This window comes from Mycena indigotica (genome assembly GCF_014461135.1).
Source record: "Mycena indigotica strain 171206Taipei chromosome Unknown Mind.scaff0005, whole genome shotgun sequence".
In the NCBI taxonomy this organism is placed as follows: Eukaryota; Fungi; Basidiomycota; class Agaricomycetes; order Agaricales; family Mycenaceae; genus Mycena; species Mycena indigotica.
This window is the reverse complement of record NW_023503004.1, coordinates 3645002-3670617: the sequence shown is the minus strand read 5'-3', so window position 1 is coordinate 3670617 and position 25616 is coordinate 3645002. Positions and strand designations below refer to the sequence as shown.

Below are 25616 nucleotides of genomic sequence, written 5' to 3'. Positions count from 1 at the left end.
ATAGGATTGACGAAATCGATGCATCCAAAACAAGACCAGGTTGAGACAAGGTGTTTCGGTGTTTTCACCTATTGCACAGCATTATGTACGCCCAGGACGTTTGACATGACGCTCCTCCTGGTTCACATACATCCACAATGCGACCTTACCTCCTCCCACTATCGCTGCTGGCGATGGTGGTGAATGGACTGGTGAATGTCACGGTTGACGACATTGACACTACGTCCATTGTCTATCGTGGCTTATGGGACCTCTCGACGGACCACAAATCAAATCTAGACTTTGGGGGCTCGCATACCTATAGTAGCGACCTGTCTGCTACGGCCACGCTCACCTTCACTGGTGTTTCCGTCTATTTCCTCGCTCCCCGATGGCCATATTCTGTCAACACACATGTAGCGCTCGATAATGGCCCAGGCTTCACTATCAATCTCACCGACCCATTTGCATCTACCACATCTCCTGGAGGTTCTGAATCCGCACAATGGAGTGTAGCATGGTCGGCAACCGGACTTGCAAATGTCCTCCATACGTTGGTAGTTAGCATTGCGCCTACAGGAGAGGGAATTGTGGATGGGTTCATGTGTGCCATTCATTAGCTCTCATGTCCCTTTTAACTCCCATTTCGCAGGTACACGGTGGATAATGATACCTCTTCGTCCAGTTCAGCATCGAATTCGATATCAGAGTCTGCTACCAGTTCATCGGCCGCAAGCTCAGCGACTAGCTCCGCAGCTTCTTTGACGACTCCCAGAAGAAATGATACACTCACCACTGCTCTTGGGATTAGTGTCGGAATTGCAGTCCTCATTGCAGCTGCTGTTGCATTCTACTTCTTTTTCTACCGTCGACGGATGAAGGACAAATCGCGGCCGCATTCCCGTCGTGTCCTTTTTGACTCTTGGGGTGGTAATCTCGACTCGGAGCACCCAGGCTACGCGCAAAATCGGCAGCCTGAAGTCGTACCCTTCTTTGCTCCGACATCTGTGTCTCACCAGCCCCTATACCCAGCAGCCCCATCAATTTCGGCCGATGCCCAGCCTTTACTCACACAGTTCGGTGTTTCGACACCATATCGCGATGAACCGAGAAACACTACAAGCCTTGTGTCCACGAGCTGGAGTGAGACAACGGGAAAGGACTCGCAGTCTGGTCCTTCAACCCTGTCGAGCTCCTCAGCAGCAGGCTCATCAAGAGGGCCTGGAACTGCTGCCGCTCGAGCTGCCGCGTCCATCAACGAAAAGCCTCAACCCCCACGACAACATGCCATGACCCCAGCCCCACCCGCCTACTCGGCGTAGTCCTGGTGTTTGGACTTGACCTACAGATCTACCACTCATCTTAATGCATTGTCTGCTCCCTCCACACAATTCCTTGCTTGACATTCCGGCGGACTTTTGTACTACCTCGGGTCTCATTTGCTTAGATTCGCTCACTGTATTTTTATCCATACCATCTTTTTATTAACATCAGACTCAAATGACAGGCTAGAGGTGTCCAGAGTCAACCCTATTATAAGACCCCAAAAGAGAAGAGGCTGAGGAACGACGCCACACTGATCAGACCGAGAGTCGAAGCATGAGCGACAGTGGCATCTCCAGTCTTTCCATCGCTGCTCGCAGTGGTGTTGCCCGACGATCCTGAGTCGGATGTGGTATTATCTGGGGTCGAGCCAGTCGACCCGCTTGCACCACTTCCTCCAGAACTTGAACCTCCGGAAATCGTGACACTTTTAAGGGTATGCCCGCCACTAGTGCAGCCTTTGACGAACGCTGCAGGATTTCAGGATTTCGCATATGACTTCGTGAAAAAACAAGACCCACTGTCCACGATTTCTTGCGCCTGGGCCTGCGTGAGACTGCCGACTTTGACTTCGCAGTTATAGCAGCTCGCGTATTTGGACACGATGTTCTGCGAGCAGAGGGAGGCGACAGCGCCGTTGGCACTCTTCAGGGAATGTTTTAACCAACATTGAAGAGATAAACAAGGTGGAAAATACCCACCTGGACAGCGGTGCTGAGGTCATTGCACGGTGCTACGCAGCTTGAGGGATCCCCATCGCGAGCTGCAAGTGGAGAGTTGTGCGCCTTTGAAATGTGCGCAGAGGTTGCGCTGGCGAGGGCGAGGACGTAAACGAGAGGGATAGAATAAAGCATATTATGGGTAAGGTGGTTTGGAGTTGGTCGAGGGATTGTGAGAACTGAGGTACTCTGAAGTGGTAGGACTGGAGACTGCTGGCTTGCCAAAGCATCTGGTCTGCTTTATATCTGCGTTGAGCGCTTGCTCAGAAAGCAAGATCAACAATATTCGAGCGCCGCGAGTCATGAAGAGGTAGGCAGCGAATGGTACTCGACGGCGGGCGGTCGAGTGCTCCACTTGATTGACAGACGGAGCAGGGTTTTTTCGACCCAATCGTCCAGCATTGACACAAGAATCCGTCAATTGCTGTACTTGGACGCTCGGGTGGCTTCGACGTGATGATACGGTGGCCTTCGCAAGCGGTTGTACAAACAGTCCGTTGAAGAACCTGAGAGACGAACGCGCACTACAAAGGTAGTGACGAAAATTTATATTTCAAAAAATCAAAAAGGAAAAGAAAAACGTGACGCAGGTCTAAGTGACCAATAGGTTTAAACCGTTTCGAGCCCGCCTTTCCACTGGCGTTCGATATGCTGGAGGCGGCAGCTCTGAAAAAGGTGACTGGCCCTGCATCCTTTCATACAACAACCTTGCCAAATCTGGCGTCGACAGATTGACAGCTGGAATGGCGCGCTCCTCAGACACCGAAGGATTACTGGAATGAGAGACAGATCGCAACCCGCTTGAAGCGTCCGAGTGATCTCGCCGCTCCTTGGTAAATATTTGGGGAATGTACCCAAGTACTTGCTCGGCATCGCCCTGGCGAGAGTTGGCTTCCAAAATATGTGCATTTGGTTTGGCTCGGCGACGTCGGAGAATTAGAACCCAGATAGTTATGAAAGTTGTGAAGAGGACGGCCAAACATGATGTTACCGTCACTACGACGATAATCCGAACATTAGGTTTTGACGTGGATGGATGTGGGGGCGCTGTAGAGACTGTGAAGACTTCCGGCGTGGGTAAACCGCTGTTTACAACCGTAGCATGACCACCCGAAAGAAGAGCACATTCTCCAAAGGCAGAGTTGACAAGCGCGCAGGAGTACGTGACTTTTGGACCATCAAAGCCCTCTATCCATCCAGATGCAGAGGCTACTACTGTGCGTGATGCTATCCGCCATTAAGCAGAGTGAACCAGTCAAGTGTATGAGTTGCTCATACCAAGCGAGGCTGACACAAGAGTTGTGAATTGCCCGTCTAGGTCAGTCACGATAGTCGTGACTGGATTTTGCACTTTGAAGAGATATGTGGTGGCTAGGCCGCCACTTGCGGTCCCGAGTGGCTCTAGTGGGAGGGTAATCACCCCGCCCACCAATCGACCTTGACCAAACTGCCATAGAGTGACGGGGGTTGGTGTCGGTGAAGCAGTTTGTGAAAGACACACTGTAAGTCCTAAATCAATAGGTGGTATGTTGGTTGAAGAGTGCGCACTAGGTATCCCAAGCAGAACCAACAGCAATGTGTGAGGCATGATTAGTGCAACGGTCCAGCCGTTGGATCCTGATTTTTCGACAAACTCAGGTTTGATACTTCGCCAGCAGTCCTCAGAACCGGATGAGGTAGAGGCCTAAGTGCGGATATAAGAGGTCTCGAGAGACGTGAGAGATCCTGCGCTCATTGGGCGGGCGGGCTCTGGTCGGAAAACAAATGGTTCTCTGAGGGATCTGTTCAGTAAATAATGAGAGATGTTTGACGCGGATGCTAAGTGTCATTGCGTTGGCTAGGTATCGACAACACCATGAATCGTGTGTGAATGAGTCGGGTTTCGCATCTCATAGTAAAGTTGTGTTGAGGTGGCAACAATTCAGGTGATCGGGAAGACATCCACAGTACATAAGATAAGTATGAATCGCTTCAGCTTGTTAAAGGCGACACTTACAAAGTGTGTTGAGTCTGTTTCGCATCGATGGTCAGACATGAATGTTGGTCGCCGGGAACAAGTAGAAAAAACCAAGCTGATGGATGCTTGTCATACCGAAACGCGATCACGTGCTTCTGTGCGCAGCCACAGCCCTGATGCTCAGCAACCTCCAGCGCTTATTATTGCCGAGCGGCGCGCCGCATTTGGGCGGCTATTCGACGAAAGCCAGAGGGCCGCTTATCACTATTATATTGTGGGGAGAGCTCCAGTATGTACACAAGTCGGATCCGAGGAATTCGTACTATTATGCCATTAAATTTTAATTGCGTAGCAACTTCAAGTTGCTCTCGTCCGCTGGACCGACTTCAGCGCTTATTGTGGTGGCTAGAGTTCATCATGCAGCCAGTGGTCATTCATACATATCCAAAACAATCAATCCATACTAACAGTGATATACCAAAATGAACAGTAACTTTTACGTTGGCCACTCAGGCCGCCGGCGATGGTATAACAAATGAAACCTCACCTCGCGACGTCGCAAAAAAGAGACAACTCTCCCGAAAGTGGTTGCTGGGCAGAAGGGAGCGCAATATATGGTTGAACCAGGAATGAGACCCGTGATGAGAGAGTTTGACGGACGTGCCAGTGGGGGGCATCGCCAGAGGTTAGTGGGGGGTTGACCTCTGGCTCTGGCTTCTCAAACATCCGAGTAGTATCTACCCCATGGCGTGTTCGAAGATGCCGTCGCATATTTGATTCTACGTTGAAGCGGCGAGAACAACCCGCTAGGGAGCAACGAAATGCTGTTATCCCCAGCAAAATGCTTATTAGCAACAACGATGAGAAGATCAAACAGCAAATACTCACGTTCAGCGCCAGTATGCGTGTTCATGTGCGTCGCAAGGCTGCTCGGACGGTTGAAAGTTCGCCCGCAGGTCGTGCACCCATGTTTCTTGCTCTGGACCCGCAACTCAGAACACGTCCTGTTTTTGGTTTCTCGGTTTGATCCAGAAATACTCGGTTCATCCAATTCGTGAAGGTTTGGGGTTCCAGAAGGCGATGAGCTGAAGTTGTGCTTCAATGGGCTGAATAGGTGAAGCTCGGTGCTATTCTGAGGGCGGATGTACTGCGGAAACAGCTGGCGGAGACTAGGAAGCACGCAATTCGTAGATTTGGCCACCGCAGGTAATGTGGACAAGTGTGGGGGTGGCGTCAACGGGAGGGCTGGCATAGGCCCGGGTGGAGCGGTCTGAGTCAATGTGTGCGTGCAACATGTAGGTTTTTAAGGACTTGCATGGCCGATCCGCCTGATTCAGCAGGCTATTCAATCAATGAAGACGTGAATGAATAGTTTTTCGCCTAAAGTTCGAAATTGACACCACCATAACACCCGCACGGACTTGACCGTGTATTTGACCGCGTCGACCGGGATGGAGACTTTCAGCTCGATTCAAGGGAAAATAAACAAGACGAACCCTGCCCACCCTTTCTTTGGCACTTTTTGGCATCGGCGAAAACTCATTTGCCTATATTCCGCCCAATGTGGTGAGTAGATCCGCAAATCGGCGTCTAACCACTGCGGTAAGCACCTGAAAGCGCAGAAGAACCATACATAACCGCATTTCCGAGGATCTTGGTGTTTTTGTTGAGCGTCGCCCGCGTGGTGCCTGAACTTCGACATCGAGTATATGCAACTCAAAAGGCCTCATGAGTTGTGTTCATCGGGAAAGGTCCACGCGGAATTGCTAGTTGTAACCATTCTCTGGCCTGATAATGGAAGGCAAATGTTTGTCAAGTTCGGGCGGTGACGAGCGGGTGTTGCGGCAACACTTCTTGATTGCATGGCCGATCAGGCCGAGATCAACACCGAGGGATATACTGATCCGAATATTGATTTTTAGTGGAACTGCGGATCGCTTCAATTTTACAGTATGTTCAAGCGAGGTCAACATGCTGCTGAGTATCGTCAGAGAGCGGGACTTTGATATCCGCTTCCTCCTTTATTTAGGAAGTCACTACACAACATTTGCTTCTGCCATCACAATCGTAGAGCGGAATGGATTGTAGCCAGGCCAATAGTCTGCCGACAGCAGCACCAAAGTATCATCGGGTTGGGGCCATGTGTAGAGACACTTAGAAGCAGAAGAGATGTTGCGGTCGAAGAGTACAGCGAGGCCTTTTATTGATGGTTCCATTGACACGCCGACTCGAGTTGTGGTATACATATTGGCGCAATATCAAGGTATCGCTGTCGGAACTTTGCAAGTCCAACGTGAAGAGCATCGGCAGCTGGATTACCGCGGTGAGCAAAGGCCGCGCCAATCGTGGCTGCGAGTCAACGACTCACTCCAAAAGAGTCTGTTCAAGAATGGGAAAAGGACATAGCACGAACACATGATAACGCACCGGGTCAGAGCCATTATGGCACGCGCCTGCAAGTATTGCAGCCCCAGCGTTATTTAGAATCCATACCCTCTACAAAACCTGACAGCATTTCCGGTAGATTCCATAGTGTAGTCCCCGCAGTGACGATATATCCAATACCAATAAGAAAGAAGTTGACATAGAAGCCAAACCAGGCGATGGCTTTGAACGATACAAAACCCCATCTGATTCAAGTGAGTTCGATACCAATTCACCAAGGGCAGACCCCATACCGCAAGAGCAAACGTCCAACGATGTAGACCACGTAGGAACCAAAGATTCCGAAAACAGCGAGACGGAAGGGGCGGTATAGGTAGGATAATATGCACAAGGATACCAGGATCAAAAGTTGGTTTGGCAATGCAAACGTATGCAAGTAGGGGAACGGTAGGAACGCGAATGGCATGTTGTGATGCGGCAAGAAACGAATGGCACGTGCTCCCTAGGGTCACATCATGTCACGGCGTATCGGATGACTGTCAATCAACTGTCAATTTGATGCCACACAAAAAAGTTAAAACGTGTTGTAGAACCTGAGTGCCTCAGGTAAAAATAGACGCTGCATTGCCCATTTGTGCATGGGCGCCTGAAAGGGCCGTACTTGTCCCCTAATCCATGTGAAGGTTCATCCTGCATCAGTATGAAACTAGTTGCACGGGAAGCTGTGCAACAACGACGTCATTGACACCTCAGCAGGAATACCATCCAGCAGACCTCGTCAGAAATAAAGCTTCTGAATGACCTCCGACAGTCCAGTAACTGATGACTAGAGTATCAGATACTCAAATACAAAGCAATCGCAAAGAGTAGATTATCTTTGGCCGGTAACTCCACAGATTTGTGTTGCCGTTTTACCGTTTTGGCAGTTCCGGCTTCGCGGGCCGCAACGGGCGCTCGTTTTTGCTGCCCACGGTCATCTGAAAGCGGCGGACCCGTCTTCACTCGTGCACTGACCTGTCTGCAACATAAAAAGCCATGGATTTAGGCGCATTTGACTTTCTTCTATGGCGCGCAAATCGCAGGATGCTACTTCCGGTCCTCGCAATCACCCCTCCAGTTGTCATAATTGCAGACGCAGAAAAATAGTGCGTTTCATACCGTCTCCGTAACGGGATAACCTTTTCTTTAGAAATGCGACCTGGCCCGCCCTCATTGCCGACAATGTCTCCGTTCGTCAGCATTCAAGGACTGTGAATACAGAGAAGATGGGCCGACAACTGCTGAAAAGCTCGAAGGTGCTTTGTCGCGTCTCCTTTGAGTCCAACTCACTCTTTCTAGAACAAATAGCCATCCTCGAAGCACGCATTGAACAGCTTCAAAAGCCCGAAAGGGAACGACTGGTCTTGCAAGCTCCTTACTACTCTCAGATGGCTTGTAGCTCGTTTATACCTAGCTCAGGTATATCCGATACCCCTGATTTTGTTCATTTATGAGGACCAGGTACTCTAGAGGCCACCTTGCTTTCATCGGAAACACCGAGTAGCCCACCCACTCCTGGTTTAGACATCTTGTGAGTCCAAAAATTCCCTCTTTGGACTATTGGTTCATTTACCAGAGTACTAGAATCGATCGCTTCTTGGAATACGGAGAGACGTTCGGCTTCTTCTTGCATATCCAACGATTCCGCGAGGCCGGACGTTCTCGAAAAGGGCAGTCCCAAGCCACCATAGAATCTTCACCAGATTCCTATACCGTTCTGCCCATCCTCCGTGCTGCTGTCAGCTTATGGGCTCATCATCTACACGCAACAACTCTAAACATTGCTCAAAGCACCCTTAACCAACGAGAAGAAGCTCGCTTGCTTGCACTTGTGACCCAGCTTCGGTCTTCGACACGGCCATTCCCTACTTGTCCCAACGTGCTTTTGCAACACATCCAGGTGGAGGTCCTTCTCTCCTCTTACTTCTTCCGCAATGCGTTGTTCCTCAAAGGAGAATACCACATTGCAACAGCAGTTGCGCTCGTGCAAGGAGGTCGGTTTTTCTGCCAGGCAACCGAAGCCGTCCATTCTATCCGACAAGCAGAACGCGTCAATGCATTTTGGACAGTTCTTACCATGAACAATGTATGGACCACGGCAGACGGTGCACCATCGAATTTTGCTAGCGAGACTGATATCGAAGTGCCTTGGCCAATCGATCTTAACTCCGCAAAATGGAACGAGGTATCTCCAGTAAGTCGTTAGGCTAATCATGAAAGTCCCCGACGACCCATCAGCAGAATCGGAGTGAACCAGCTCGCATAGCTAATTTTTTGGCTGGAAAGTGTGGCAACGCAACTTCCGTCACTGCGTTGCGAGCCAAAGCAAGCATTCTGTTTGAACAAGCCGCCAATTTATCATCGAGATTCCGTCCTAGTACTTGAACTTCTCTTCTCCATATAACATTCTCACGTCTGGTCGTCTAGATGCCGATGGCAACTACCTCCATGCATTCCTCCTCGAATTCACGAGCACCAACTCGCTCATCGATCAGTTTTTGTTCAGTCTTCCCCCGCAGGATACTTTCTCTCCCCAAGACGGGCTTCTCATTCGATGTCTAGCGCATGTCGCCATCATCGAGCTCCACAACCCGTTCATCGGTCCTTTGGCGGTCGAAGCATCACGAACACGGGCTTTAGATGCGGCGAGGGCCACTGTTGACGACCTCGTTGAATCATCCCAGGCTTGTAGCACCGGCATGGTGGATCCTATAATTGGGGTAAGCAATCCTGCTCTCTCAAATCAATGCCATTGACTCTATATTAGACGTTATGTATGGCAACATGCCAAGTGTTTTTCTCGGCCTTGACGCATGGGATGCTGCAGAACATGGAGGAAGAGGTGGACGCAGTCAGCGCTGTTGAGCGTGTTCTAAATGTCATGCCCACCTTGGCCTCCGGATCGAAGCTCGTTGGTCCGTCGTTCTAGAGTTACCCGGTTATTACCCTGATATCCTCACCAGAGTCCCAAACTCACGCTATCAGAGATACGTTCCAAGCCTTGTGCTGTGTTCCGCGACGGTATACTGCCAACGCCTCAATCGTCATCAGTTGAGGACAACACTTGACATAATCAACTTTCAGCTCAAATGTATATATAATGTAGATTAGAGCAAAAACTCACCAATGTATCAGTATACTGTCCAAATAAGGTTCCACACCTTCCATTCGAGGACAGCCCTCTGGCCATTAACCAGCATCTAATACGATATCATGATACTACAGTATACAGTCATGTCATATAACCATGAATCCGAGGCGAGTACGCCTGAACCCATGAGAAGAAAATATAAAAGTGTGGAAAGAGGGAGTGTACAAAGACATGATGGTGCGGATAGTGACAGCGACTTGATATGAGAGAGGGAGAGAAATCCGTACGAATTCGGCTGCCAAGGCGCCTATCGCCCCGGCTGACCTTACAGCTTAGCGTTTCCGCTTTGGTCCCCCGAGAGTGCCGTCGCCAAGACTGAGATGTCGCGCATGGGCACTGATACCACCATTGAGCATCCCCATTTCTCCGCTGCCACTTCCTTCTCCCGACTCAACATCCATCATCTCGTCGTCCACGGAAAGCACCGGCACGTCTTGCTCAAAGTGTGCACTCCTACGACTAGTCGTGTTGAAGGGGAAGTCGAGGAGGAGAAAGATGGAAAGGAATAGTCAGCGGCTGGGGAGGTATAAGACGAAGAGAAAACAAAGAAGCGGCGGGTTGTTGCAGTGAAACGAAGGATAAGCAAAGGCAGGTGAAAACTCACCCGCTTGTATGTGAAAATGCTCCAGGAACTAGTCCACTAGTTCCATTATCTTCCACTTCAGTCTCTGCTCCTCCACCCCCATTCCCAAAACGGGACCTGGGTGGTTGGAAAAGTTGATCAACCTCGTCCCCTTCTTCAGCATCGAGGTCGTCTGCAAGGACACCCTCGTCGCCTGAGCCGCCATCTGGACCAGCATGTGGGCCATCGGAATGCGGCGTTGCTACTAAATTAGGATCCAAACCGTCGAGGAGATCCTCTTCGTCATCCTGAGAATAATTTCAGTTTACTTTGTTTCCGAACAAGATCATTCACTGACATCTTCCACCTCTATCTCGACATCCTCTTCCAAATCCGCAAATGAGCGACATAGTGGACAGCTAAGAAAGGGCTGTTAGTGACACTAATATGATTGATGAGACAAAAAAAAAAGAGAAAGCTCTTTGCCAAAGACAAAGGAACGAGGCAGACTGTTGACAGATGCGGAGCCGGAACATACCTAAATGCAGGGTGATGGGTCTCAAGTAGCGGCCGGAGACACTTGTAATGGAAAGCGTGAGAGCAAGGAGCAAGAAAGAGGGCCTGGCGAATAGTGACGGGGAAAAGACCTGCCATAGTCTAAGCTGGAGAGCGAAAACAAATCTTAACGCACAGATGCAACAATCCGGAATGCCCGAAGCCGCAAGGCCCTTACGTTTCTTCTTCTCGCCAGTCGAAGTCCCTTGTCCATCGGCGTTTGGCGCGATTGCAAGTGTCTTGAGGTTCTTGAGAGCGGCGGTGCTGGAGATGTACTCAGTTTGGGTAGGAACTGAGATTGACAACATACTTGAATGCATTTGCCGCAGATTGCCACTCTCGACCGACCTCGATTCTTATTTTGACGCTCTTGTAGATGTCCTCGGCTCCTCCTTGGTAGTCGACGCCGAGCTGGAGAATATCACCGTCTTTGATCTGGTGGGGACGGCTTCATATGGGGGGGAGATCATCAGCAGGGAGGTTATGTTTAAACAATAGAACGCACCTTTCTGTATTGGCGGGACTGAGCCTGACATGGTTGAGGAATGTACCACTGCTGCTCTTGGTATCGCGAATGTAAAACTTGGGTGGAGTGCCCTCCTCAACCCAGACCTCAGCGTGGGCCCTGCTTACGACCTTGCTCTTGAAAGCAATCTTATTCGTGTTCTGGGCATTGACCGCAGCGATTCCCATCCCCGAACGGTCTGTGAAGCGCCCAATACGCAAAGCGGTATCGGAGGCTTTGAGGTCCCGCGAGATGGCATCGAAGCGCAGACTGCGACGTGAGTCGAGATGCGGAACAAGTCGGATTCGATGGGATGAGGCGGGTGGAACGGATGTGGGCTGGATTGGCGCTGTCCTGGGCACGGCGAGGGGAGTTGGCGCTGGTGGAATGGGTGGCGGCTGGGCTGGGGGTACAATGTTGCCCGCTGAGCGACGACGACGAAGCATGTGGCTAAGTGTAAGAGCAGCTGGTTGTGGTGACTGGGTGGGTTGTGGCTGGGGTTGTCGGCGACGAGGCTGGCCTGGTGCGATGGGAGAAGGTGGTCCTTGTGTGGGCGGAGAAGGGCTCAGTTCTCTGAGAGCGTCAATGTGAGATTGAGAGGTGTTGCGTGGTCTCCCACGTCCAAGAAAAGACCCAAGAATTCCGGTTTGTCTGAGCTGGGGAGAGTCGCTGCCTGCTGTCTCCATCGACGAGCAGAACAGCCAAGGAAAGAAGTCACGTCACACCTCTGTGGTTGATCTGCAACTCAGGATGCGAAGCTCCCCAGTCTGCCTTGTGCGCAAACTGCAGAAACCATTGAAACCAAAAGTCCAAGTGTTCCACCGGGATAGGCTTCCACAACTGCTGTCGCCGTCATCTCGAATCATTCCTCGCAACAAGGTAGCGAGCGGTACTACGATTCTTTCTGCTCCCGCCCCTCGAGCTCAGGACTTCAAACCACCAACCTTGCTGGAAACACTGATGGCTCAACAAAAAAATGCACCGGAAGACTGGCCACCGAACCTGCGTATCGAGCCAGTTATCAGCAGAGAAACATGGGACCCAGTGAAAATGGGGATACGGTCAAAGCTAAAACGGATGTTGAGGGAGGCATAATGCATAATGTGAGTGCTTTTGTTGCGCGTGGTATCCCAGTAATGTTCCTCAGTTCCAAGTACATATTAGACAGCTAACTCCCTTGTTAACTATTCCGAATCCCAATAACCCACCATTCTGAGTCCAAACATCCTTGCCATGGGCGGCCATGCTTTTAGTTTTTGTGCGAGTATCAACGCAAGTCCGCGGCAACCAACCAAAAAGCTCCGCTCCTCTTTCGACATCCTGGTGGCTTTCTCTTTACCACGATAATGCGTCCATTTCTACGAGCAACGAATTATTTGTCAGCGGGAAGACCACGCCTGCCAGACAGCACTCAAAGTAGATCCAAAAGCGAAGGACTCGCTATCACTATCAGTTCCCTTGCATATTAAAAGCCATCGCTCTTCGCTCCCTCCGGCTTACTCGCTTCAACTATGCCCTCGTCAGAATTTTGCCCAGAAGAGCACTCCCTTCCTCACTCAAAAACAGCAAGAATTCTATGCACAAAATGGAGTGTGTCTGTCACATATTGCCATCGAACTTCCTAACGGTCTCCCAGTTCATAGTGCTGGACAGTCTCTCCCCAAAGTTCGCAGATGATATGTCTGCGTGGACCGATGAAATCAAGGTCAGAGCCGTCGCAGCACCTCCATTTGTAATGAACTTAGAGAACTTGCAGACTGCACCGCGCAAACCGACCACATATCTACACTACGAGGAACTCGACCAACAAGGTAACCGCACACTGAGCAGTACCGAGGACTATGCGAGACATCACATGGGCTTCAATACGCTGTTTCGTGGAGAATCTATGCGGGAGTTTCTTCATCGTCTTCTCGGAGAGGAAATGCTGCTGTTCAAGGAAAAAATCAATTACAAGGTATGCACACCGTGAACTGTTATCAGAACACTCAAAACCGACTCATTCGCCAGGCTCCGAGGTCGGGTGGATTCAAACCCCATGTAAGTCAGAACTTCCATTCCACAAAGCTCATTCTTACCAATTAAGACCGACGCTCCTGCCTGTAAGTCCTCTCGCCTAGTATCAGTACTTGATCAAACGGTCTATAGATATCACAATTCCCAATATTGGACACGTGGCAGGCATGCACAACTTTGTACCTGGTATTCTAAGCTGACAAGTCTATTCTCAGCTGTGATGATTGCCGTGGATGCACAAACCGCCGAAAATGGTTGCCTCGAGGTAATCTCCAGCGCCAGGCTTCCTATGCGGTTGGCACTCAGAATGGCAGGTCGTCGCAGGCACCCACAAACTTCATAGCAACATTCCCGTCGGGCAAGATCATTGTCTTGATGCTGATTGGATTGCCACCCAGACTTGGGTGAGCTACATCGTCTCTTCGTAGACGTTATTACATGGTCATAGATTCCACTCTATCTAGAGCGTGGCCAGATTGTGGTATTTGATTCGCACCTTGCCCATCGTTCAGGAGAAAACCAGACTGACAAAGGACGCGCCGCAATTGTGCGTTCTCTGTTTCTCTGTCGTTGTTTTCGAGTTCAGCGCCGATGTTCCCAGTTTGCAACGTATAATGCTCTCAATGGTGCTGGTGACCAACATCAGGCGTACTACGTCGATAGGTGAAAATTTACACCACCGTTGCAATCAAGTCTAATGTATCCAAGACGCAAATTGTGGCCTGCTACGGAAGACCGCTTACCAGGAGAAGACTATGCGGAAGGCGCCGCGATTTTTGGGTTCGTTCGATGGTCACAGGTTAACAGGACTGATTTTCCATCAGGTTTGGATCCCCTATGTTGTCTGTGGACACTGTGTACAAACAGATGGGACTCTGAATCTACTTATTTGTGTCAAAATCCAGAAAATTTGTGTTTGTTTGTTTGCAAATTCAAATTTAAATTGTATTAGACGTGGTTGGAGTATGTGGTAGCTATGATTTGCTCAAGAAAGTAATCTACAAATTTGGATCCGTCGCCAACGGAAAGCATTACCAAAGAAAACACTACCTCGAGTTAACCAGTTTTTTGTACTGGTGAGGTATGATGACATTCCACCTTGCATTGTCGCCGGAGCGTTCCCAGATGAAAACAGGTGTTCGAGTGAAGAACATCAGTCGAGGAAACATCATGGAGAGGTGACCTGTTATCAATGACCGTTCTTTTGCAAGGTCCCAGTTCATATAATCTGCATATTCATCCGAAAATCCGTGAAAAAGTTCAAGTCGTAATTCACGCAGTCTAGGAAACACGCCCTTGCCGCTGAGGGACTCGATTATACCTTGCTGAAAAAACGTGAATAGAACGAACTCGAGAGAATGGAACATCACCGGGTACTCACATGGTGGATAGCTTTACGAGGAGGCCAATTGAAGTTCAGATGACACCAAGAAAGAACTAAGACTTCGAGGGTCGGAAGATTTTTATGGATAGGAATGCTCAAGTAAATAGGTTGCGGGATATGCAGTTCTGTCAAGCAACTTGTCGTGAGTTGTCGAGGCGTAATACTGGTCCGACTGAGAGATGGAAAGGTCCGCAGGGGAAGACGAGAGTGAATGCCCGCTGCTGCGAAAGCGATGGCACCAGGAGCGCATAAATCACTTTGAGTTCCAAGAACGGAAAGCTTCCGCACGGTCGGGCATAGACACGAGTCGAGTAATAGAGCGGGGATTGAAAGGGTTTCTAGTGTGGGCAGCGCAACATCCGCGAATTTTTGCACTTTAGGTGGGTCATCGTCTTCAGACCGCAGGATTGTGACATTGAGGATGCTAAGGTTCGTCAATGCTGGGGAGTTTTGGAGCCGATGAAAGAATAGGGGCATCTCGGAAAGCTGCATATCATCGAGTTCCAAGCAACGTAACATAGGGTGAGGTCTCCGGAAGAAGTACTCCCGCAACTGAGCGCTGTCGGTTTTGAATGTAACCAGATTCTGCAATCGTAACGTGTCTGGAGGAAAGTCGAACGGCGTCGTCAGGGCGCCCGAGAAGAATTCAAGCGAGGAAAGAGTGAGTTTAGATAGGCGGGCTCGTTCATCCTGCGATAACGGTTGCGGTAGTGGGCACTGGTGAATGCAAAGCGTCGTCAACGTCGACCTTAATTTATAGGCCATCTGGATCAACGGACCAGTGAGCGGAGTATTGATGAGAGTTATCTTGGTGACTTTCGGTAAACGTCGTACAGCGCGCGCGTTGCGAGCGAGAAATGCATCTGCCATTGGCATCAAACGCTCAGGCTTGCTTGATTGCCAATCTCTAAACGTGCATTCTTCCACAAACGAAGCAACTTGTAGGGCGAGTTCCATACTATCGTCGAGCGGTCTGCCCGAGCTTGCATAAGTCTCGCCTTTCGCCAGCAAACCACAAAGCGCGTTATGTCCATTGCTGGTCGCTCCTTCATCCAACTCTCCAGAGAGGTCAAGGGAACGATACATCCGAGAAATGGCATACACGCAGAAAAAGCGGCATACTTTTGCCAAGTTCGAGAGTGTCGCATTGCTTTCGGAGGGACTTGTCTCCAACGATGGTTCCAGAAAACCGAATATTTTTAGATAGAGCTCATTGGGGATTGGGGAAAGTAAAAGACGGTTTGGGGCGCGTCTGACTGGACCTGAGGCATAAATTAGGCGCGTATTATAGGTCACAAGAGCTGCACACTTGTCCATTCGAAGTTCACCATGAACAAAACCGAGAAAGGAGAGGCGCGTCAGTCACGGGTGCGTCGAGTCACACATCAACCGCGACCCTTGCATTCGGCCAACTTCATCGCCGACACCACCCTTCCAAGCTTCCAAAATTGAAAGACTGTGCAAGCATCTCAAGTTATACAAGCGCTGCTGGATCCTCAGAGTCGTTCTTTCCCGCTGATAGGCGCCAAGAAACCGCAACGATTCTTATAGCCAACTTATTGTCACCGCATTTGTCGTACTTCAAAAATGGTCCACTCTGAAAGCGCGAAGTATCAAAACTGTTGCAACTCAACAACGCTCCTCCGTACTTCCTAGGCGTCTATGTCACCACTGAGATTCACGATGAAGAACTGTCTGAGTCATTTGATCTCTTTCTCAATGGGCTGTTCATCGGGACGCGCAAGTTGATTCTGCGTTTGCTTTTAACGCATCGCGGGAGGTGCATCTGCTCTTTGGCACTGAAAGTACTCGTTCAAAGAAATTATCAGTTACTGTTTCCAACGATATCACAATTGAGTGCATTCGGTCCTCAAGTCTCTCAGATTACTTAGACCCGCGGAAACAACAGCAGTCGCCGTCTTTTAACCTCCGCAGATGTTCCTTTCTGGTCGACCTCCCTCGAAAAGATTCGTTTCTATCTCGGCGGAACCGTCACTCTCCATTCCCCGTGCTGTATTTTTCCACGCCCCTACTCATTTTTTCCTCTGACTATCGCCAGGTCAGAATGATGCTGTGATATCTCCGGCTTCATGCGCACTCTGCACGGTCTTTAAAGAGGTGCGTAGGATGGGTCTCTCCTTCTTTCTCTCTATCACGACCTATCTACGCCCACTCTCATTGTAGACATACCATGTCTCGACGCCCTGCTTCCCGCGCCGCGGCGCCGATCATCACTCTCTACGACCTACAGTCTGCTAGCCCTCAGCCATGGGCACCGAACATATGGAGAATTCGGTATATATACCTACCCTTCAGACAATTTTTATGGCTCAGTTCTTCCAGGTTTATTCTGAACTACAAAGGCATCCGCTACCGCACTGTTTGGGTTGAATTTCCCGATATAGAAACAACATTGAGGAGTATCGGGGCTGCACCCACCTCCATGCGGGGAGACGGGCAGCCATTGTACACACTTCCGGCTATCGTTGACCCTACCCGCAACCCCCAAGCTCCCCATGTCCTCACCAACCCAAACAATATCGCCGAATATCTCGAGTCCGCTTATCCTGCGCGTCCGATCTTTCCGGGAGGCACACGGGCCCTCCAGACACTCTTCGTCCACTATATCCAGGAGGCGTTTGTTAAGCCCTTGCTTCCAATCATGGTTCCTCTCAGTCAGCAGAACCTTCCCGAGCGCAGTCAATCGCACTTCCGCCACAGCCACGGTCATACGCGGCACCCGAGCACTAGCTCTGGGTCTCCCCCCGCAGGCATACAGATGCTCCCGCCTGGACCTCAGAGAGAGCAGGCCTGGCGAGCGGTACAAGAGCAATTCGACTTCCTTGCTCTGATTCTAGACAAGAACGCGAATGACGGCGTTGGGGATGGTATTGTTGCGTGTGGAGCGGAGGTCAGCTATGCTGATTTCGCCTTGTGCTCCGTCCTGGTTTGGATCCAACGGATGGCAGCAAATGATGGTTGGGCCCGGATCCGAGAGTGGAACGGTGGAAGGTGGGCCCGCCTTTGGGACCGTTGTCGCGGGTATATGGATGAATACTAACCCATAGTAATAATTGATTTGCACGCACACACACACCCTCCGTTGTGCAGTCATGCCGCATTTACCCCTACTTACCGTTAATGTTGCTTCTATCATTGTATCATGCACTTGCAATAAACCCCCATTCCTCTCGTCATTATCTTATCGCACTGCCACATCAAACCAAAACATCTCCTTCAAACAACGCGTCGTACCTGCTCAGGCAGGAAAGTGGTTTCCGATCTGATGTGTAAGAGTCACGACAAAGGACTGCACTCTGGAGAAGAAAGCCCACCGATACTGGCCGCCTGTGAGCATCTGCATTTACCGCGGGTGAATGCAGGGCCCTCGGGACAGTGCGCAATGGCGCCGTGCTGATATCCTGAGACATGCATTCTGTTAAGATTGACGCCCAGCCTCATGGTATCAATTTACCGATTTCATTGAAGAAGTGCTGGAAAGCGAGTCAGAGAATCGGCGGAATATTAAATGAGTCTGCGGACAATTTGATCCTTCCGGGCGAATAAAGCGGCGCCAAAGGTGTGCACGGGCGCATCTCCCCAGCGCTGCGGACCCGACGGTAAAGGGTGCTAATCGAGGTTCGTAGAAGAACCCACTTCGTAATAAAAGCCCTGAGAAGTTGTCAATACCGACTGACTCGCGATCGGTTTGGGACTGTGACACGAACGCCGCGAGAGTCCAGAAACTCGAAGAATTTCATGTAAGGCTCACTGCGCCAGAGATCGAAGTCGCCGATCTCGAAATTACTCCAGACTATCTTGATAAGTCTTGGGCACACAGAGTAGTCGACAACTCACAGTGACACCGATTGTACTCTTTCATCCCGTTCTTGCGCGTATCAAGCAGCATCGGAACGGCGTTATCCGGCGAGATGAGGTCGGGATTCTTATCAACAAACTCTGGTGGATGGCCTACAGTCTGCAAGAACAAAACCAGAGGGATGCATACCTCGGACATTTCTCCTCAACGTTCGAATAGTGGTGCGGTCGTCTGGCAGTGATATAGTGAAGCCTTGAGGGGATGTATGAGTCTGTTGAACTTGTACTAAACTGACTTGACGAACCATATTTCTTGTTTTCGCCCTTCATGAAGAGGAACGGGTCAAACTCGACGTCACAAAAGAACTCCACGTCTGGTCTGGAAGGCTCAGACCGTGTATACCACACTGAAAGCATCATACTCGAGTCTACAGGTGGTATTTAGGCTCAGCAGCGTTGCAGCAGCAATGCTCATACCGCCAATAATACCTATAAGGGAGGAGCAGGGGATGCCTGAAGAAAAACTGGAAACCATGAGCATTTCGCGAACAACATTGTGATGTGCTGACTCCGGAATAAAAACGACACATGTTCCGATAACTGTTTGGAGGGTCAAAAAACTTTTATTACTTTTCGCTGAGGCTGAACGTACGATACGCTTGCTATTGCCAGTCTCAGAGCAATGACAATCCGTAAGCGCGTATGAACTCACTACCAAATGGGACATGTCTGGCGCCCATCTTGTCTCTTGCCCGTGAAGCCTTCTCTTCGTTTATCCATGACGGCTGCTGCCAATGCGACTCTGGAATGAGCCCGAACTGCGCCGACGAGCTCACGACACCTTGCATCCTCCTGAACAAAAATATCAGCTCCGAAATTCAGCCATTGCTGCACCAAAATGCCTTTTGAATTCTTCCGTGAACGGTACATCGTTCAAGAAAACGTAAGGATATCCAAATTTGCGATTAAATGTCGTTTCGAACTGAACAATGCTGCTCTCGGCGCCGTCGATGTCGCTGTTGCGTGCTGCAACGCTCTCATGAATATCTACGAAAAGCAACGGAACTTGGAAGAGCACCAAGCATAACGATGACAGCATTGGCACGTCGAGTCGTATTGGCCGTATGATAGTATTTCTCTGGAATGGGTGTCTTGTATGGGGGCTCAGTCCATATCTTCACGGGATTTGACTGCCGTTCGAGGGCCTGAAGGTGATAATATAGTGAAAGCTAGAGAAAGATGAGTAAACGTGACATACAGTCGCCCCCAGAGCGCTCTTACGGCAAACAAAATGAAAGGGAGCGACCAGCATGCAGTCCGCCTGCGAGGCATCTTCCGAGTACGTGTCACGCGATCGTGGCCACGGCATCAGCAAAAAAATCGAGTTACATTTTTTTTGTACAACTAACAGGCTGCAAATTGAGGTACTAGTACATATGGGTGAACACTCCGCATAGGCTCCTTCATTATTTCCCGGAGCCAGAGTTGGCATTGGCGCGAGGGCATCTAGCCATATGCTCAGTCAACGACCTTTTGCGATACAAAACCCCACAGAAAAGGCAGGGAAAGCCTTCAGGACGGATGTGGTGGTCGATTATATGTTTCACGACTTGAGCGGGCTGCAAACGCTTCCCACAGGCACTTGCGAAAGGGTCCGTCGCATCACGCCATCCACAGTTTACTGATCCAAGCGCCGATAATATGGGAGAGTGAAACCTCTTGACATGCTCGCTCACTTCGACGATGGTTGGCTTGATTGCGCGCTTGTGGTGTTGTGACTCAGCCGGTTGGTTGCATGGCCATAAACAGGTGACGGCTTCCTTGGTGCGGTTGACTTTCTGGACGGTCGCAATATGTGATTGCATCTCGGGGGTGAGCACACTAAGGAAGGGTTAGCACCAAGCCACGTGAGAACATGTAAGCCCCACGAACAGTAGGTTTCCAGAAGCTATGGTACGGCTCTCTCTAAAAGCACATAATCAGTCATAACTATAAAGTTGGAAAATGAAGGGTATCATACTGAGAGCTCGGCTCCTCCTCCTCGAACTTGCGCTTTTTGGCCTGCACTATTGAAGATGGTTGGTCCAAAGCACGAGAATTACTAGGACCAGCAACGGAGAACGATGAATCCGGAATCGGAGACTGGTCATATCGGAAAGTGAATGGGGTAGAGGGCACTGTTGACGGGCCTGGTACAGCTAGAGACGACGAGGGAAGAGAACTGCTGTTATCCATCAGAGAATGCACTGAGATCTCATAGTTGCGGCTTTACCTCTTTTCTTTCGAGACTGCCTGATGTGGCGCTTTCGTTCTTCTGCGCTTCGCTCTAGCGATTGCTGGTGAGTAACTAAGAACGAACAGCGGACTCGGGACACACATACCTTGAGCCTGTTCCAGACTGTATAACAACAGCATCCCCCGACGCGCTAGCGATCGCCGGCTGACGTGAAGCAGGAGCTGAATGCTGAGCTTTAGCGTGTCCATCCCGCGAAAGAGTAGGATTCTCCGCGATACTTTGCGATTTGATTGCTGGCGTCGGTGCCGATTGCCTTTGGATCGCCTTCGGACCATTTTCTTTCGTTGACTCTGTAGCTGGAGGCAAGGGTAATCTTGTCTGCCGCTCCTGCTCTCCTAAAGACATTTTCGATGTCGGTCTGACGGCAAATGTTTCGACGCATGAAGATTGTTCGGCTGAGTAATGAGGCTGCGACGGCACCACTGTAGGTTGCAGCGGAACGGGGAAGACCATGAGCGGTTGGTGTTGCTCCCGCTCCTGTAGTCCGGGTTCATAGTATTGTCCACCATAGTCCGTCTCGTACACCCGACTGCTCGCGAGTTGGCGGGCATGGGCCAACGCATTTATTTCTGCGGGAGATAGTGGCACGAGTTGGAATGAATATGTCGAGGTGATGGGGCCTGCACTGTCAGAATCGCCATCGGCCGTGGAGGAGCGAGTGAGAACCAAGTCAGGGTAGTTCGCATAGTCCAGCGGGTCCCAGCCACCCGGCTCGTTCTCAGGCATCGAGTACCCGTGGAGAAGCCAATCCTGGTCTTCATGATATGCAAATGTTATATTATCAGGTTGACGATCGCCAACTGGGAGCGGAGGATTGCCCCAAGTCATGTCAGAGGGAATTGGGAATCCTTGGGGGATATACGAATCATCGGGGTAGCTCGAGCGATATTCTTGTTGGTTTTCCAGGTTGTAGAGATGTGGATTGTTTGGATCCATGCCGAAGTGGGTGGACGTGTAAGGATTTGGGGTAGAAAGAGGACAGTGCGTTGGAGGGTGATCATGTGACGGCGCTCTGTTCTGTTGAACAGAACAATGAATATTCTTGGTGTAGGACGCATTCAGGCGGATAATGTACTTTGTAAGACGACAAGTCAATATAAGTATGAACCTAATTCCAGTCGAAGAAACGACCACCCTGTGTATAAGGCACAGACAGAAAAGGTTCATTAGGAGAAACGTGTCTGTGACTTGTTCCAATGAAATCTGGCTCGTCGGAATTACATCTTGACACTGATTCAGAAGCTGCAGGACAATTGCTACGTCCTGAGGGGTTGAACTTCTTGCTCTGCGGAAAGGAGTCAAATCGCGACGTTGGTACTAGAGAGTTGTTGATGCGAGAGCATAGCAACGACCATTCGCAAGAGCATTTCAAGCAAGATCCATCTCTACTCGGGCTTCATGTTGTAGTAATCTGGTGGACGAGAGGTTTCCTTTGAGCCTCATGTTGTCGGCGCACTGTCTGTTGGACTTCATTTGAACGGACAAAATCTCCAGCATATCGACTTACCATGCGAAACCGATCGATGTCGCCAGTTTCTTCCTTCGTGTAGCCTCCTGGTTCGTTGCTTGTCAGCTGCCGAAAATGAAGGGGCGGTCTCGTGGAAACGGCGATGCATCGACAAGCGAGCCTTCCTTTTTGAGAGTTCTTCGGAGATTTCTAGGTGTTCAGGTGGAGGCTGCTGCTGGAAGGGCTTGAGGAGAGAAATCCATAATAGTGGAGGGAACAAGGACAGCTGTCAGGAAGTTGGTTGGCAGTGGTTGCCGGAGCGGAGCCAGGTTACTTCATTGTAGTCATGTCGCGTGACATCGGGATCCGAGTACCTTATAAACGGCTTGGAGAGAAAATGGCTTGCTCGGACGTCCCCCGAGTGAGGCCGCCCCACCCGCCGTCATGTATCTAGGCCGTCCAGCACCCTCATCTTCTGCTGCGTCATTTTGCGCCTTCGCAAAGAATACCATTCACTCCTCAATCGACACTGCAGCAGACACTGCTCGCCTCGTGTTCAGCTTCGAGTCATTACTCGTTGTCTCTCTACTCGCCTTCCTTGTCCTTGGAGTCGCTTTCTTCATGCTCCTTTGGTCGCTTGTCACTGAAGAGGAGGAGGACAACCACTACTACCGACACGCCGAATCTGGCGTCTACCACCAATATACCGGGGATGACCGCTGGGTCTCTGTCCCCGTCATTCTCATGCCCCGCTCAACACCATCGAGAAGGAAACACGATGAAAAACACCATCGACACTAACACCTAGTTGGTTTTCGGGCCTACAAACAAATGTATAACAGTGTGTACTTTTATATCATCTTTGGTGTGATTTGTAACTTGTCGATGTTCATCCAAATGACTATCCGTGTGACGGCGTAGCCACCCCCTCGTTAGTTCGGCATTAAGCGCACTAGTAGTCACCAAGATGGCGCTCTACCATCCTGACTTCAAAGCTGTTGCGATCGTCGGAGGGCCTTCCCTTTCTTGCAGAGTCCAACCTAGCGTTACTCAATCTAACGGGGGCATTAATATTTGGAAGAAACGAATTTTCTTACCAACTTGCTTCCAATCTAGCTTGCAGCGATGTTCAGCTTGTTCTTATCAGATCAAGAGATAACGCAATCAGTCACACCTGATCGGCCCAACACGTCAGCATTTCTCTGTCGTTTTTTTCCCTCGCTCTATGCCGCCGCCGCCCATGACTTCGCGCTCTGCTGCACAACATGTGTCACCATGCCTTCCCCCAAAGAAACCATTCCCCTAAATACGGAGGCTATCTTGCCACCTCTTGTGGACAGCAACCATGAGGATCATATCCTGACTGGAAAGCGACTTGCTGTGGTGTTTGCTGCAATGTCTGTCCAAACCATCCACGGACAACAATGGAATGAATGAACTCCCTCACAGGCTTCTTTCCATCCTACTTATTGCCCTAGACCAGACAATTCTGGCGACGGCTCTCCCTCGTATCGCTTCGGTATCATATTCTTGCGCTAATTTTCACGACTCTTTTTTGACATCTCAACCAGGAATTTCGAGCTTTTTCATTGCAAGGATGGGTCTCTTCTTCTTTCATTCTTGCCCAAAGTAAGTCAACATTTTCGGCTTGTACTCCTAGCTCACCCATCTCAGCTGTCTTTATCCTTTTCTTCGGGCAAACGACACGCATATTTGTGGCGAAACACATCCTTCTCGTCGGAGTCTCTCTTTTTGAGATTGGGTCGCTCGTCTGTGGACTGACAAACGATGCAAGTCAACTGATTGCAGGTCGCACAGTGTCGGGCGTCGGGGCGGCAGCAATCTGTGCGTTCCATACTGTTGTCCCTTTAAATGTGGGACTCTGTTTCTCACATAGCTTACAGATGTCTCTACAATCCAGATAGTCACCCAGGTCACTCGATTGCAGGACCGTCCCAAGTTGTTCGGTATTTTTGGCGCAGTATTCGCAGTCTCCTCGATTATTGGACCTTTGATGGGCGGGGCGTTCACCGACAAGATTTCTTGGAGATGGTGCTTCTACATGTTCGTTATCCGGACATTTTTATGTGGAGTAATGTTGACATCAGTGCAGAAATCTTCCCATTGGCGGCGTCTCACTCATCACTGTTACCCTCCTACTTGAAGCTACTCCGCCTCTTGGATCTGAAGCCGATCATGTCAAGAGAACTTGGACCAAAACTCTCAGCTCTGTCTCGGAGATCGACTATGTCGGTGTTGTTCTCGTGGCTGGAGCAGTCACGACTTTGATGCTCTCGCTTCAATGGGGCTCAAATACCAAGGAGTGGGGCGACAAAGACCTTATCATTGTAAGCATTCTCTAACCCAGTCATCTAAAAACTGAGCAGGGTTTCAGTGTTTCATTTTTGCAGCCGTTCTCGCACTGTTGTTCATTATGTGGCAAGTGCGAAAACGTGACAAAGCGCTAATGCCGTTGGAAATTTTCCACTCGCGCTCAATGTCAGTTTCCCTAACGTCCGCGCACCTCAGACTAACCATGCAAAACAGGTATGCTCTCACATTGTACTGCATGCTCACGCGTTTCTCGCTGCTCATCTTTTCTTACGTCCGTGATTGACTCCTTTGGACTTGCCCACCATCTGACCTCCAGTTCACAGTATATCCCGGTCTTCTACCAAGCCGACAGACACTACAGCGCCATCCGCTCCGGTGTCAATCTTCTCCCCTTCTCTCTCGGCACCGTCATTACCATCATCCTCACTGCCCAAATCACGAGCAAGATCGGATACTAGTGCGTTTCTTTTGCTGCATTTGACAAACGACACCAACGCTAAATGGGTCATGTTGCAGCTGGCCGTGGCTTGTTGTCGCCCCAGTCTTCCTCGCGCTTGGGTCTGGATTCCTATTCACGGTCTCCCGCGCCACATCGTCAGGGACTATCATCGGATTCCAGATTCTGGTGGGTATTGGGATAGGTCTAGCGATGCAAAACACACTGGTCGCTATCCAGTGAGTCAAAAAAAAATGCTCGATAGTGTCTGCTGATCACATTTTAGAGCGGAATTCAACTCTAAACCCGCTCTTCTGGGGCAAGCCACCTCCACAGGGACCTTCGCTCAGTTCCTTGGCGGCACTATTGGGCTAGGAGTTGCCGAGCCCGTATTCTCTTCCCGCCTCACCGCTACTTTGGCCAAATACTCTCCTTCTCTACCCCCAAACCTCCCTCACCATCGTTCGACAATCACCAACTGCGATCTATACTGGCCTTCCCGCAGAGTTGATTCCAGGCGTGGTCGATGCCTATAATGCAAGCTTGCGTGTCGTGTTTATGCTGGGGGTGCCAATTGCCGGACTTGGGCTGCTATCTACCCTCTTCATCCATAACCTCAACATCAAAACAACCCACATCCGAGAAGGGGCCCAATAATGTCCAAGTTTACATTGACATGTTTGTCTAAATCTAAATATGTGCTAGATGC

The 25616-nt window shown here is 50.1% G+C and overlaps 12 protein-coding genes across 12 annotated transcripts; 5 read left to right on the top strand and 7 right to left on the bottom strand.

Annotated features, from left to right (window-relative positions):
- Positions 1–137: 137 nt before the first annotated feature.
- Positions 138–1301, top strand: MIND_00624100 (uncharacterized protein; the record flags this gene model as incomplete). Its single annotated transcript, XM_037362986.1, has 2 exons — positions 138–583; positions 632–1301. The coding sequence occupies 2 exons, from the start codon at positions 138–140 to the stop codon at positions 1299–1301; spliced, it is 1116 nt and encodes a 371-aa protein (XP_037220907.1).
- Positions 1302–1512: 211 nt separating this feature from the next.
- MIND_00624000 (uncharacterized protein) lies at positions 1513–2156 on the bottom strand (the record flags this gene model as incomplete). The annotated part of the gene is made up of 3 exons (XM_037362985.1): positions 1513–1772; positions 1824–1947; positions 2004–2156. The coding sequence occupies 3 exons, from the start codon at positions 2154–2156 to the stop codon at positions 1513–1515; spliced, it is 537 nt and encodes a 178-aa protein (XP_037220906.1).
- A 457-nt stretch (positions 2157–2613) lies between these two features.
- Positions 2614–3609, bottom strand: MIND_00623900 (uncharacterized protein; the record flags this gene model as incomplete). Its single annotated transcript, XM_037362984.1, has 3 exons — positions 2614–3248; positions 3300–3521; positions 3570–3609. 3 exons carry the CDS (start codon positions 3607–3609, stop codon positions 2614–2616), a joined length of 897 nt encoding a protein of 298 aa, XP_037220905.1.
- A 912-nt stretch (positions 3610–4521) lies between these two features.
- Positions 4522–5230, bottom strand: MIND_00623800 (uncharacterized protein; the record flags this gene model as incomplete). The annotated part of the gene is made up of 2 exons (XM_037362983.1): positions 4522–4802; positions 4867–5230. 2 exons carry the CDS (start codon positions 5228–5230, stop codon positions 4522–4524), a joined length of 645 nt encoding a protein of 214 aa, XP_037220904.1.
- A 1224-nt stretch (positions 5231–6454) lies between these two features.
- MIND_00623700 (uncharacterized protein) lies at positions 6455–6829 on the bottom strand (the record flags this gene model as incomplete). Its single annotated transcript, XM_037362982.1, has 2 exons — positions 6455–6608; positions 6657–6829. 2 exons carry the CDS (start codon positions 6827–6829, stop codon positions 6455–6457), a joined length of 327 nt encoding a protein of 108 aa, XP_037220903.1.
- Positions 6830–7427: 598 nt separating this feature from the next.
- Positions 7428–9457, top strand: MIND_00623600 (Fungal-trans domain-containing protein; the record flags this gene model as incomplete). Its single annotated transcript, XM_037362981.1, has 9 exons — positions 7428–7508; positions 7553–7658; positions 7702–7821; positions 7864–7933; positions 7987–8596; positions 8644–8779; positions 8830–9122; positions 9170–9317; positions 9366–9457. The coding sequence occupies 9 exons, from the start codon at positions 7428–7430 to the stop codon at positions 9455–9457; spliced, it is 1656 nt and encodes a 551-aa protein (XP_037220902.1).
- Positions 9458–9825: 368 nt separating this feature from the next.
- Positions 9826–11861, bottom strand: MIND_00623500 (RING-type domain-containing protein; the record flags this gene model as incomplete). Its single annotated transcript, XM_037362980.1, has 7 exons — positions 9826–10012; positions 10158–10423; positions 10474–10534; positions 10654–10762; positions 10807–10934; positions 10981–11118; positions 11176–11861. The coding sequence occupies 7 exons, from the start codon at positions 11859–11861 to the stop codon at positions 9826–9828; spliced, it is 1575 nt and encodes a 524-aa protein (XP_037220901.1).
- On the top strand, positions 11831–14070 carry MIND_00623400 (Epoxidase subunit a; the record flags this gene model as incomplete). Its single annotated transcript, XM_037362979.1, has 15 exons — positions 11831–11949; positions 12006–12278; positions 12323–12328; positions 12700–12765; positions 12812–12880; positions 12932–13132; positions 13186–13215; positions 13262–13277; positions 13324–13356; positions 13407–13456; positions 13506–13595; positions 13640–13738; positions 13793–13854; positions 13900–13971; positions 14016–14070. Exons 1-15 carry the CDS (start codon positions 11926–11928, stop codon positions 14068–14070), a joined length of 1146 nt encoding a protein of 381 aa, XP_037220900.1. The 5' UTR covers positions 11831–11925.
- Positions 14071–14237: 167 nt separating this feature from the next.
- Positions 14238–15906, bottom strand: MIND_00623300 (RING-type domain-containing protein; the record flags this gene model as incomplete). Its single annotated transcript, XM_037362978.1, has 3 exons — positions 14238–14516; positions 14573–15837; positions 15885–15906. The coding sequence occupies 3 exons, from the start codon at positions 15904–15906 to the stop codon at positions 14238–14240; spliced, it is 1566 nt and encodes a 521-aa protein (XP_037220899.1).
- A 1887-nt stretch (positions 15907–17793) lies between these two features.
- Positions 17794–21857, bottom strand: MIND_00623100 (Glycosyltransferase family 15 protein; the record flags this gene model as incomplete). Its single annotated transcript, XM_037362977.1, has 22 exons — positions 17794–17858; positions 17911–17997; positions 18051–18069; positions 18119–18181; positions 18233–18247; positions 18304–18389; positions 18434–18535; positions 18585–18647; positions 18700–18773; positions 18817–18822; positions 18872–18918; positions 18964–18994; positions 19047–19056; positions 19107–19246; positions 19297–19420; positions 19473–19623; positions 19676–19726; positions 20131–20275; positions 20327–20359; positions 20415–20618; positions 20667–20720; positions 20776–21857. 22 exons carry the CDS (start codon positions 21855–21857, stop codon positions 17794–17796), a joined length of 2652 nt encoding a protein of 883 aa, XP_037220898.1.
- Positions 21858–22581: 724 nt separating this feature from the next.
- MIND_00623000 (uncharacterized protein) lies at positions 22582–22938 on the top strand (the record flags this gene model as incomplete). Its single annotated transcript, XM_037362976.1, has 1 exon — positions 22582–22938. One exon carries the CDS (start codon positions 22582–22584, stop codon positions 22936–22938), a length of 357 nt encoding a protein of 118 aa, XP_037220897.1.
- Positions 22939–23325: 387 nt separating this feature from the next.
- MIND_00622900 (MFS general substrate transporter) lies at positions 23326–25443 on the top strand (the record flags this gene model as incomplete). Its single annotated transcript, XM_037362975.1, has 11 exons — positions 23326–23534; positions 23587–23656; positions 23709–23766; positions 23812–23982; positions 24042–24201; positions 24251–24485; positions 24533–24636; positions 24685–24742; positions 24795–24928; positions 24988–25146; positions 25194–25443. Exons 1-11 carry the CDS (start codon positions 23413–23415, stop codon positions 25441–25443), a joined length of 1521 nt encoding a protein of 506 aa, XP_037220896.1. The 5' UTR covers positions 23326–23412.
- Positions 25444–25616: the final 173 nt, after the last annotated feature.